This window comes from Python bivittatus, unplaced genomic scaffold, assembly GCF_059951505.1.
Source record: "Python bivittatus isolate LINGU-HERP-01145 unplaced genomic scaffold, Pbiv_v1 ctg000510_np1212, whole genome shotgun sequence".
In the NCBI taxonomy this organism is placed as follows: Eukaryota; Metazoa; Chordata; class Lepidosauria; order Squamata; family Pythonidae; genus Python; species Python bivittatus.
This window is the reverse complement of record NW_028277081.1, coordinates 1,283,381-1,296,183: the sequence shown is the minus strand read 5'-3', so window position 1 is coordinate 1,296,183 and position 12,803 is coordinate 1,283,381. Positions and strand designations below refer to the sequence as shown.

At 50.3% G+C, this 12,803-nt stretch overlaps 1 protein-coding gene across 2 annotated transcripts in view; it reads left to right on the top strand.

Annotated features, from left to right (window-relative positions):
• Positions 1 to 8,086, top strand: part of ACOT7 (acyl-CoA thioesterase 7) — a 51,969-nt gene extending 43,883 nt beyond the window's left edge. For both annotated transcript variants that reach the window (XM_088147609.1, XM_088147608.1), the window contains exons 8-9: positions 111 to 295; positions 7,455 to 8,086. In XM_088147609.1, coding sequence (XP_088003735.1) covers positions 111 to 295; positions 7,455 to 7,559 — 290 coding nt within the window. In that variant the 3' untranslated portion in view covers positions 7,560 to 8,086. The remainder of the gene's footprint in view (positions 1 to 110; positions 296 to 7,454) is intronic.
• Positions 8,087 to 12,803: the final 4,717 nt, after the last annotated feature.

Below are 12,803 nucleotides of genomic sequence, written 5' to 3'. Positions count from 1 at the left end.
CGTTCTGAAACCGCCCCCCCCCCCAACGCTCCAACTCTTTGGGCCTTCGTGAAAGCTGGTCTCGTCCCCAGGAGCGTGGTCTTGCTCACAAGGTCCCCTCTGTCCCGCAGGGAGCGTGATTACCATTTCCGGCCGCATGACCTTCACGAGCAACAAGTCCATGGAAATCGAAGTCTTCGTCGATGCCGACCGTTTTGTGGGGGAGCCCCAGGAGCAGTACCGCGCGGTCAGTGCGTTCTTCACCTATGTCTCCCTAAGCAAGGAGGGAAGACCGCTCCCCGTCCCGCAGCTGGTGGTAAGTTCATCTTGTGGGTCTGCCGAATGCGAAGGTGGTCCCCCTTTGTGGGGCACGCATTCCTGCAAGAGGCCGGAGGGACGAGCGTCTGCGAGAGGCCTGGGTTGGCCCTGCTGGTGGGAAGCATTTGAACGTGAACCCAGCGTCTCTGGTCTCCAGTTTCTAGCTAAGTTTCAGGGTCTTGTTTCATCCAAACGGGGGGGGGGGGGTGCAAAACCCCAAAGAAGTTTGGCTTTCAGCCTGCCGACAAACCCCTGCATTCCAGAAGATCTGCCGAGCCAGCATGGGTTGGCCGTGGTTCAGCCAAACCAAAACGTAGAAAATTGGGGGTTGTTCCAGGGGATTTTATAGGTTCTGTAGGACGAGGCTGTGTGGGTCCTCTCATCTCTCCTGCATCACAAGGCTGGTGTGCTCTTCCCTCATTGCAATGCAGCTCCCAGCATGCCATATTCCTCAACCCTCTCCAATCTTCCCATTGCCTTCCCTTTCGCCTTCCTCCTCCCTCCTCTTCCTCCACTCCTCAGCTGCTGTCCCTCGCAACAGCCACAGGAAAGGATCCCTTTTTCACCTTACCTAGCTGCCCCCATCACCCTTAGAATCATAGAACTGTGGAATTAGAAGGGACCCCAAGGATCATCTAGTCCAGCCCTTTGCAACATGCAGGGAAAGACTCATTAAACCGTCCTCAGGAAGTTTAGTGTCTTACTGCAAGGAAACCTCTGGGCCCTGGCATTTCCCACATACCCCAAACCCCTTCTGTTGGAACAGTAAGATTTCAGCTCGTATCATAGACAAATCAATCAGATTTGGGTCCAGATATAGGCCCAAATGGTTTGGGTGAAAGCTAGCAAAATCTTTGGTTTGACGCAGAGATTTGCCCATCTCTCATCGAAACACACAGCACCCCCTTCGGGTTTAGGCTTCAAAGCATGGAAAGATTAAACAAGTGGTTTAAGATGGCGTGTCTTGCACCGCTCGGCATTGTAAGCGGGGTGCCTCCGTTGATCCAGCCGAATGCTCTTGATTGATTTGTTGGGTGCCCGTATCTCCTGCTTCTTCTCTGAGAAGCCAGGGTGGGCAGGACGGAGTCTCCTCTTCTTTGATTCCCCCCAGCAACAACAACCCTGTGAGGTCAGCTGGGCTGAGAGAAAGCGACACGCCCACAGTCCTCCTGGAGAGCTCTGCAGGGGAACAGAGACTCCTTGGGTCACCTTCAAGCCTCTCCCTAGAGCATCTTCACAACCAGCTGGAAGATGACGGACACTCGTGGGCCTTTTTCAGAAAGCCATTGGGGTTCACGCTGCTTTGGATCCAGCAGGTTTAGCAGGCTTGGCTTTGCGTCTGAAACCTACCGACCCTGTTGATCTCGGCCAGTGTTTTAAGAAGTCCACACCTCTTACAGTTACCAAGTTTGAAAAACATAGAAGGCTTAAGCAAGAGAGCCCCACATGAGTATCCATCGAGGAAGAGAGACACCTCCTTAAAACATCTCTCTTTTTTTTAATAATATTTTATTGAAATTTTAAAATTACAGAGTTAAAAGTTAGAAATGAAAAAGAAAATTGAAAATACAAATTATAAAGAAAAGGAAAAGAAAACGTGAGATAAAGTAAAAGAAAAAGAAGAAAGACATGAAAAATAGATAGCTTCCAATCTATCGCTGGTCTTGAGAATAATAAGAGTGTCATAGGTGCTAGTTTTTAATGCATTAAGTAGGAATAATTCTTTGTCAAAACATATCCCATTACATTTATAATCTAATCTTCAAATCCCCATGTAAGCTTCGCCCCGCCTGCATTTTGCAAGTAGTCCATCAATGGTTTCCATTCCTGAAGGTAATAATTATTTGATTTTTCTTTTAATAAACAAGTCAGTTTATCATTAAAACATCTCCATCTCGTTCTCTAAAATTTGGTCTCCATCTATCTCAATATCTCGGGTTCCCACCTGAACACCAAGCACCCCTCTTTAGCACAGTATTCCCCCCAAAAATCCACCTTTGCAGGAATTCAAAGGTTAGGAGAGCTCTGTTTGCGCTTTCCCTTGAAAACATCCTCAGTTACAAGCACGAAGGCAGGCTTTAACGAAAGGTTTCCGAACTAGCAAATTTTCTGGCTTTTATCGACATCTATCTCTTCCCTGCTCCCCCCTCCCCGCATTTCCCTACCTGCTATTGTTGGTTTTACTTCCCGTCTATTTTTAGCGATCGCGGCTTGGCTGCTCTTTGCCAAGAAAAGCGTCGCAGGAGGGGGGACAGTGCGCGAGTGCCATTCCACAATTAATACATTATGCCTCGTTGATTCCCCGCTGCGTTCATCTTTCTCGGTGTCGCATCGAGGGCTGGGGCCCGGGGTCGGGTGTTTGTTTCTTTTTAAGCCGGCGTTTAAATATTATTTGTCGAAGTCGTACAAAAAGGAGAAGAAGGAAGGCCTCTCTTGTTTAAATTCCCAGTACCAGTGGAAGCACCACCTTTCTCTGCGTAAGCAGGTTGCTTCTTCCCTGTGATGGCTTTGGTAGAAAGAGAAAGCGTGCTTTCTCTTCTGGCAAGAGGTCAAGATTCACTTGCTTTCTGATTTTTTTCCTCTGAGAGATGTGGGGCCATGGCAGCAAACCGCAACTAGAGGCGCGTGACATGCCTGAACATGATGGCGCATGTTCTGTTCTCCTCCTTCGAAGGAGCGTGTAAAACAGGTGGAGATCTGCAACTTTGGGGTTTCTCTCCTGCATGCCGAAAGCACAGGGTTAAAACTTGCCAAGTACCACAAGCACCCCCCCTAAAAAGCCCAGGCACCTTATGTTCAAGCCCACTCAATGAGAGGATCCCCCAACCTGTTTGGAATTGCTTGGAAACTCAGGCGCGTGCCTATCCTGAATTAAGGTTGCCGTCAGATTTCACCACCTTACCATCAATAACAGGCTCGCTGCACATACCGTGCCGTTCACATCCTCCGTCCGCAGAAGCCAAGATCTGGACCTTGGTGCCCATTCCTCTCAGCCCGGAGGACGCGAAGGACTGTGTCTTAGAGCGACACAGAATTACCTGCCCTCAGGAAAGTCCACGCGTGGCTCTTGCAGAAATCCCATCCTGAGGTCCCTTGACCAGGAGGAAGCCAGTCTGCGGGACTGCAGAAGCTCAGTGGGCCAGCAAAAGTTGGCTGTGCTGCTGCATCAGAAAAAGAACAAGGTAAATCTAGGAGCCTGGGAACTACTAACATGACTTCAAGTAAAGTTGGAGCAACCAACTTCTAGATCTGTCTGTCCAGCCTAGCCTCCTTGAGGTGTGTTGCACAAATCAGATTGGAGAAGAAAAACAAAGGCAGAAAATTATGGCGCACATCGTTGTCCACTGAGCTGTTGTGAATCTCTTAAGAGCAAATCGTGCACGTCCAACTTTGCTTTTGGGGGAGAGGAGACAGACCCTAGACGTAATACGTAGCTTGGTTTAAGCACAATTCTTATATCCATGTTGAATCACTGGTAAAGCATCGGTTGATCAGTAACAGAAATATAGTGACTGAGTCCCTGGGAGTAACAGCTCCGCTCTCTTCTGGGTTTGTTAGATGGTATTTTGAATATTTGGTATTATTCTGGAAGAAGGGCTCTAGCAAAAAGCAACCAAGATGGTGTGTGGACAAGAAAAGAAGTCCCGTGTACTGGTTAAAAAAGTGAGGTATGTTGGGTTTGGAGAAGATAATTTTCCCCTTTAAAGAGTGGGCGAGTCCCACCATCCATAACTTTTGCTTGGGGGGTGGTCAAGGTTACCTAGGTTTGTGGTTATCAGAGTTAATTTTGAGAGTCAGAGATTCTCAGGGCAGAGATGTCCGTGATGTCGACAACCCACGGTGACTCCACTCCATAAGACAGAAAGGCGGTTAAGTCATAGGAGAGGTGGGAAGAAAGACAACTTGTGGATCTGGTTGGGGTTCCAGTTGCTCCTTCTGCATAGAACGATTTCCTGATGGCACTTAGGTTGATAGGCCAGCTGGCCTCAGATCCTAGGTCGACTGTAGAACCAGTCCACCAAGAATCCTGTTACAGGCTTACACCAAGGCCTAAGTGATCCAGCCTCCTGTTTCCAAAGTCGACCTCAGAAGTACTTCCAGAAGTCTCCAAACTAGGCTAAAATCACATTCCTTGAGTTACCTTGATAACTTCTATATCCTCTCATCCATCGGAGAGTTCCTTCATCAACAAGGACAGATCCAGGAGGCCACTGTGCTGCTTTTCCCTTTCAGTTGGCGACATGGCATAGAGTGTGAACACCACCGTGGTATTGTCAGGGGCTGTTTCATGACCCAGCCCACCCTGGGAAGCTCTACCGTGGTTTATGTCTTTGGGCATGGCATAGTAGTCTGTCTGTCTGTCTGTCTGTCTGTCTATTTATCCGAATTTGTCACCGCCCATCTTGCTGCAAGGCGACCCTGGTTAACTACTACGCCATGCCCAAAGACATAAACCATGGTAGAGCTTCCAGGACCATTTCCAGGATATTTCACTCTGGGATCTCCTGGTCTCCCATCCCAATCCTAGCCAGACCTGGTCCTGCTTAGGGCGCGGTCACTGGCTGAGACAAAATGCCAACAACCCCACCCCAACCCCTCCCTCCCTCCTTCCCATCCATCCATCCATCTCCTTCATTCCTTCCCTCTGTTCTTCCTTCCTGCCTTCCTCTCCCACCCCTCTCCCTCCCTTCCTTCCCCTCCCCCTTCCCCAATCCTGCTGGTCCTCTGAGCCCCATTTCACTTCCTGCAAACTGGTTGCCCTCCTGCCCAGCCGAAGGATCTTCCCTTTGCCCGGATGCCATGCCTGTGCCTTTGGGGCCAGGGTGCCCATGCAGCCCAGCCGGAGGCCGCCCATCCCATCCAGAAATGGGCCTCTCCTTCCCCAGCTGCCAATGCCAATGTGACTACCCCCCCGCCCAGCCTGCCCTGCCATGGGACTTACACAAGCCTCGCTGCCTGAGATAATAGGGGATCTGTGCTAAGATCCTTTCCCCCCCCAGTGACTCTCTCCTGATGTTCAGCTATGCTCAACACCCAGTTAATGAGGCTTCTAAGCGTTTAACAGCCTGCGATGCCCACACACAGCTGGCAACCTCCTTGGGGTGTCAAATGCCGGGAGGGAAAACAAATATTCCTCGAGCTTCAGAATGCCAAAGCAGAGCCCTTCCTGGATGTCATCTGCAAACAGGCAGAAAAGTTTCTGTGTTTTAATAAGAAAAAAGGGGGAAAAAGAGAAAGGAAAAAAAAAGTTTGAATTAAGTCCTAGGGCTGCGCCGGGCTGAATCCTAAACAGCATGCTAATTTTTGCCCTGATTGATAATGCTGGGAGTTGGGTGGCATATAAATTTAATAATAATAATAATAATAATAATAATAATAATAATAATAATAATAATGTTTGCCCCCAAATCGGGGCAGCTGACCCTAGCCAGTCACTTTCCACAGCTTGGGGGCATCTGTCCATCTTGCTGGACGTTCTCGAAGGGGCTGGTCCAAACAGCCATTTGCGCTAAATGTGTCCGGCTTGTTCACCCAGTGCCAAAGCCCTCTCCTGCCCTTGCAAGAAGCAGGCCTCGCTCCTGCAGGGGCCCACTTGGCCATCCTGTGTGGCCCCTGGGCTCTTCTGTTCCTAGCTTGGAAGCGCTGCTGGACCTCGGGCAGGCCGCTGTACAGCCACCGTCACAATCCCCCTTTTGTCTATCAATCAGATGCCATCAGCTGCGCAATTCACCCCTGGCAGGTGAATCTGTCTGAGCAAGCAGGGTGTAGGACTCGCAGCTCTAGGAAAAAGGGGGTGAAGAAACCAGGGTGGGGAGAAAGGGGGCCTTTGGAACAACATTGGCACTTTCTGGGAGTTGGGGGTGTCGGAACATGCTAAATGGAGAGACCGGCGGAAGGGCGCCTCTGCAGAGCTTCGGGCGTCGGTGGGCATCCAACAGCTTTGGGGCGAGGGCTTCTGCCCCAGGCTGGCTCAGACAAGGAAGGGGGTGAATTTGAATCCCATTGGCGCCGTAGAATCAGCAGGCCCAACGGGAGGTTGTGGGACTCCCGTGTCGACTTCTCCCTCCATGTGCCGGCAGCGTTCCTGGAGCAGCTGGCTAGCAAATGCGGCCCGTAACCTTTGCCCGCTGATTTCTGCTGTTTATATCCTGCCTTTCAGGATCCAGACCCCACGGCAGGCAGCTTGCCCATAAGTCAGTGCTGCTACCCCAAAACAAGAGAGCCCACCTCTCTGCAGCCAAAAGCAGCAAGCAGAGTCTTGGATCTTTCCCACGGACGTCACGGCCGGCTGGCTGGCTGAAGAGAATCTAGCCGAAGCGTTATCCTTTGCCGTCGGCTTCTCCGTCGGAGGGGACCTGGGAGATCATCTAACCCAACCCCCTGCCCAATGCAGAAATCCAAATTAAAGGAAAGAGTCATAGAACAGAAGAGTCGGAGGGAACCTCAAAGATCATCTAGCCGAACCCCCTGCCCAGTGCAGGAATTTACTACTCCAGCATCCTTGACCGATGGCTGTCCTTAAAGCTTAGCAAACTTATCGTGCCTCCCTCCGGGAGCCGGCAGCTTCAGCTGCCAAGAGCACAGGGGGCGACTAGGGTCTCGGGAGATCCTCCTCGGCAGGGCGAGCGAGGGGACAAGGAAGTGGTTGAAAATGGCACCCCTGCTGTTTGGCAGGGCGGGCTGCACAATCTTGGGTCCACCCCACCCCACCCCTTCCCCGGCCCACCTCCCTGGCAGAAGCTTGAGTGGACTCAGAATCTCTTTGGGGTGACCGTGGCAGTTTCCCTCGCATTTTGTTTTTTGGAAAAACTGGATGGCTTTGGGCTGACCGGGGGCTCTTTGGCATGCAAAACAGTGGCACCTCCCCTTTTTCTTCCTCTGCCCTCGGCACCCCAAATCCACATGACCGCCCTCGCTTGGGAGCCCCCCTCCCCAAAAGCATCGAAGGACCCCACTTTGGTGATCAGGATGAGAGATCCTTCTGTGTTTCCTTGTTCTTTGGGCCGGGAGAAGGAAGCTGCTGGCCCCGTTTCGGTGGAAGGACTGGGCGGCAGGCAAAGTGGGCCCGTTCGGTCCCCAGGGCCTGCTGCACGGGGACGTGGGCTCCCCGCCAACGCCCCCCCTTTGTTTCCCGCCCTCCTTTCTCTTCTCCGCAGATGGAAACGGAGGATGAGCGGCGACGTTTTGAAGAAGGGAAGGGACGTTACCTTCAGACGAAAGCCAAGCGCCAGGCACAGATCCAGCCGCTGACGCAGCAGTGACATTCGGCTACTTCTGGGCGAGCGACACCGTCAGTCCCTTGTTGACAAACCATTCCATAGGCCCGGCTGGAGGGAGGGGGCCTGCGACAAACTCCCGAGGCCCATCGCCCTCTCCTCTCTGGCGAAGATTCGTCCCATGTTCTCTGTCATCATCGTAGCTAGCCCAGTGGGCACTTTAGGAAGCGTAGGGCACGCTGGGGGGGGGGACATATCTGAGCCTGGGGCAAAACAGCAGAGGTGGGCCAGGTGGACCAGCCAGACAGGCTGTTTTTACAACTGCCTTGTTGGCAAGGGTAGAAACATCCAGCTTGAGAAAGAACCATCTCAACCGTCCCAAAACACACGCTTTAATTTCACGCCTTCCCGTGAAGGCCAGCACCTCTCTTCACGGCCCTGTCAGGCTCAGACATTGCTCGATGTCCCCTCTTGCTCCTTTCCCTCCATCTTCAGTGTGTGTATCCATGCAGATGTATATGTGTGCCTAATTTATTCAATGACAATTGCAAATAAAGGTTTGGTGCCTTTAATGGAAGAGTGTGGGTTTGAAACAGTTCTCTGGCTCTTGGGTCCTCTCAGCAACACCACAAAGAGCAGGGTGGAGGAAGGAAGTTTAATCAAAAGACCTGGTGACCTAGAATTTGTCCAAACATCCAGATGGATTCCATGCTAGGATACTGAAGCTGACGACTGGGTCAAGCTATCACGTACCCTAAGGAACTGGTGAAATGCCCAGTGATAGGAGCATTCCCATCTTCAAAAGCAAGCTTCAGGGAACTACAGACTATTGACTCTTTGTCACTACCAAAGCTGTGATTATTAGAAGTTGTCACGGATTTGTCAAAAACAAATCCAGCTAACTTTATTTCCCTCCCTTTTTTTTGGACAGGGTAACTGCGGTAATGGATTGTGGGAATGTAGCAATCATAATATATCTTGATTTCGGAAAAGCATTTGCCCAAGTCCCCCACGACGTCCTGATTAGCAAGCTAGAAAAGGGTAGCCTGGAGGGCAAATATATTATATTATATGGATCTACAACTAGCGTGAAAGCTACCCTCAAAAATTGGCAAGCTGTCAAGTAGGTGCCAGTGAGTCCGATCGTGGGCTTTTTCAAAATTTTAATAAGAGGAGGGCACGTGTGCCAAGTTTGCATGCAAAATTGGGCGAGACAGTTAATTCTCTCAAAGGCAGAAGCTAATTTCAAAGCCGTCTTGATAAGGAAGAGACGGGCTGAAAGTCCCAGCGTGGAATTTTATAGAGGAAATGATTGGTTAAAAAGATCCCTAGCTTATCAATCATAGACTTTGGAAGGCTTTTGGAATTACGGTTAGTCCCAAGCTGAACGTGAGTCAACGGAGAGACTTTGCTGCTCAAATGGCAAATGCCATTTTAGGCTGCCTCAAGATCGTTTCAAAATCCCTGGACCTGTTTTACCCTCATCCCTCAACATAACAGACTTACTGGACTGGGCAGATAATAAAACCAGCAGATGGTATCCCAGGACCAGGACCATTTTTTTCTGGCATTGGGAGGGGGTCCCACCCCCTGTCCCATTTTTCTAGCTTCCAACCTCTTTTCCTGGTGTATTCGGAGACCCTAAAGCAGGGTTTCTCAAACTTGGCCCCTTTAAGATGGGTGAACTTCAACTCCCAGAATTCCCCAGCCAGCATGTGTGGACTTCAACTCCCAGAATGCTGGTTGGGGAATTCTGGGAGTCCACCGATTTGAAAGTGGCCAAGTTTCAAGTCCACCGATTTGAAAGTGGCCAAGTTTGAGAAACCCTGCCCTAAAGTTTGCAACCACTGGGTTGCCCTTTAGAGCGAACTGGAGAAGGCATCTTGAAAGCTTACGGAAGTTGGATTGTGATGACCTTCTCTCCACACCTTTTAGCAACGGGGGCGAGATTCGACTCGGCTTAGAAGACACACTGTTAGCTCAGCTGAGCAAAGCCAATTCAAATATCACACCGGAAGATCCCTTGTGTAAATCTTCACCTCCCCCCCTTCTGCAAAGATCGGCCCTGTCTCAAGAGACAGAAGATCATAAGCGCGGGTGGGCACAGACCCCTCCCCATTTAAAGCTCTCGGCTCGGGCAAGCAGATTCCACCCCTTTTCTTGAAACCCGTGGAAGCCCAGCGAAATCTGTCGGAAAGGTCTGGGTGTGAGAACAGGTGTACAGCTTTGCTACCTACGGGAACTGATGCTGCACGGCTGGCCATTCAGATATGCCGGCCTGGCACACAAGTTTGGTTGCGGCTGTTTCTGTCCAACACAGTTCTTTTCTGATGCTTAATTTTCCTGAGATTCGCTCCAATGAACAGAATCTTTTTGCTTGGCATGGCTTTGCTTTCTCTGAATGGCCCGCGGAAAAACGGGGGATTTCCTTCTGGCGTGGCTGAGAAAGGGAACAGCGTTTTATTTAGGGGACAGCACCACGGTGATGCTTCCACACGAACAACTCCTGAAACAGAATTGCATGGTTTTTAGCCCAAGGTGAAAGCGGGGTTAACCAGTTTGGTGGAGTCAGGTTGTCTGAATGCAGCCCAGGCACGTTTCCCACGCTTTCAAACCAGCCTGGCCTGCTCTGAGGGTCCTTTGCATTACAATCTCCATTCTCATTAACCAGGGGGTTGCCACTGCCACCAAGATTATTTGGCAGTGGATCATGGGAGCTGTAGTCCAGCCCCTTTGCAGAGTGCCTAGTGGGGGCAGATCCATTCAATCACGTGAAGCAGTTAGTAAACAGCCCGGTTCACACAGTGCACTGAGCTACGGTTTGTCGCATAAGCCACAATAGCTGGGTCCACTTGTGAGCGCCATGTGTTTTCCACATCATGATGCAAAGTTCGAGCTACATTTTAAGCTACAATCTAGTTCCTTTGGTTTGGGCTCAGCCCGTTGTGCGAACTCCTCCACGGAAGCAGAACAAGGATATCCTCGTTCTAGTCCATATTGTCCCCACATATCCATGCAATATTCTTGGCAACAATATAAAAGTAATCTACTGCTTTTCTGTAGGATTTTGTTAACCTTGACAGTGTAGGCCACCATCATAAGATTCCTTGGTGGTCTCCCATCCAAGGACCTAAAAAGCAGGGGAATGTTTTCTGTGGGGAAGAAAAAAAGTGGGGAGGAAATTCATCTTACTATCAGCCTGCGGACAGAGTCCTAGGTGGTCTGCAAACCTTTATCTGATCTTTGCTAGTTAAGTTTCCTCTGGGGAGGCCCTCTTCACATGCTCAAAAGCACCTTATTGTCATCCTCTCTGCCTGCAAGTCATTTCTGGTGCTAAACCCAGCTGGAATCAAGAGTCAGTCTTAAACCAAAGTCATGATTTGTTCTGGAAAGATTTTTCTTTTTCTTATTAAAGGGGAAAACTTTCTCATCTCCGCTGCTCTGAACTAGAGCTGGCGTGAAGAAGTCCATAATTAATTGGAGTATAAATAGCCCCCACTTAAGTGGGCAGCCATCAGGGGTTCTCTGCTAATGGGAAGGAGCGACATTTCTAAAAGAAATCATGAGATCTCACACCCTTCCTTCCTCTTCTCTTCCTCCTGATCTCCTGGACCATGAGTCATTTCAGGTTGTGCGGCACGCTGTGAGGGGGTGCCACTGCGCACCATCCTAAAGATTCAGGAAGTTTTGTTTCTGAGGAACACCCCCTGATACCCCCCACCCCAACAAAGAACAGCTACATTAACTTCCTCTTCCTCTTCTTCTCCTTCTTCTTGTGGAAAACCCAGAGAGCGCTTCACCCAAAGTCCAGGAGAACGTCAACTTTCTCCATGCAGCTTCACCAAGACACACCTAGTCAATGAGCAGGTAGCTTTTCACGGACGGAAAAGCAAGTCCAGCTATGGAGCCACCAATTAAAAAAAAAAAGGAAACCTTTCTTTCGACCTTCAGCTTCGAACGGACAAGCAGCTTTTGATCTTCAATTGTTCGGCCTCTCCCCGCGGTACCCAAATCCGCATTTCCATCTGCAACTTTTCAAACTTCTCAAGGTCTTTCCGCGCCTTCTGGCGGGCTCCGCTTCTTCTTGACGGATTCTAGAGCAACGATTCGCCTGTTTCCCGTTCAAAACGCCCACTTCATCCTAGGGCACGTCACTTTTTAGCGCACGTTTTGATTTCTTCACGTGGCTTACTTTCCGCAGACGCGTGACCTTTCTCCTGACAGGGCGGATCCACATGTGTGGGTCATCCCAGATGTGGATGAATTAGCTCTGAATGTCTTGGAAGCCCCAGTCCCTGTTCTGAAAGTGTGTGTCTCTACAGTTATTCCTTTCTGGAAGGCCCCAGGCCTGTTAAAAAAGAAATGTAGGCGAACTTCGTGGAAGAGAAAGATTTATTGCTGGCCATAGACATCTGTCCAGCTCTTCATGTGGCCACAGACATCTGGAAACAAGTCGCAACGGATCAGCCCACCTACCATCCGGGCAAGAAACGTGCCAGATTCATCTCCCAAAAGCAAAGGAAAACCACGGCTTTTAAACTTTGAAACAGCTTTGAATTCCAGACCGTTCCCCACCTTTCACCAAACAGAGACAAGATGCTTTTGCGTGCTCAGAAACACCAAAAACAAATCAACTCATTTTGCCTCGGTGGTTTTCCACCCGGTCTGTTGCTTGTACACCAGGTTTGAGAGCGGGGATCTGCCGCTTTCTTGCAGGTGCCAAAAACATCTGGCGTTGGATTACGGCAGAGGCAGCCGACGACTTAGGAGCACGTACATTTTTGGAGCATCTGGTCTCCAGTAAAGTCTCTAGCAGGGATGAACGGAGGAAAGGAGATATTTTCCCCGCCAGCAAATACTCAATTCTCCTTCTGGGACTTGTGTTTGTTGCATGATCTGTGATTGACGGAGAAGGCCAGGAGAGCCCCACGGGGATCAGGTATGGCTTTGCCCGGATCCCAAGCCGATCCTGTTTTTGTCTTAAACCTTTACCAGATCCGAGGCTGGAGCTACAGAGTGTTTAGCCCGGAGAAGCAGGGCTGGGAGGGTGGAAAGGACCACGCCGGTGTCTCGGATGAAGCCAAACTCTGCTAAGCCTGTCATCTTTGATTTGCATTTGGGTCTGCAGGGGCAGCACGCTCGCCGTGCCTCGGCCCTGGTTTGTTCTCCCCACTTCCACTTCTTTCCATTCCTGTCCCCAAATCCCAGCTATCCATTGGGCGTTTTGCAAAAGAGAGAAGGCCGTTCTCTTCTAATGCTCAGAGATGCTCCTCTTGCTGCCTCACGTCC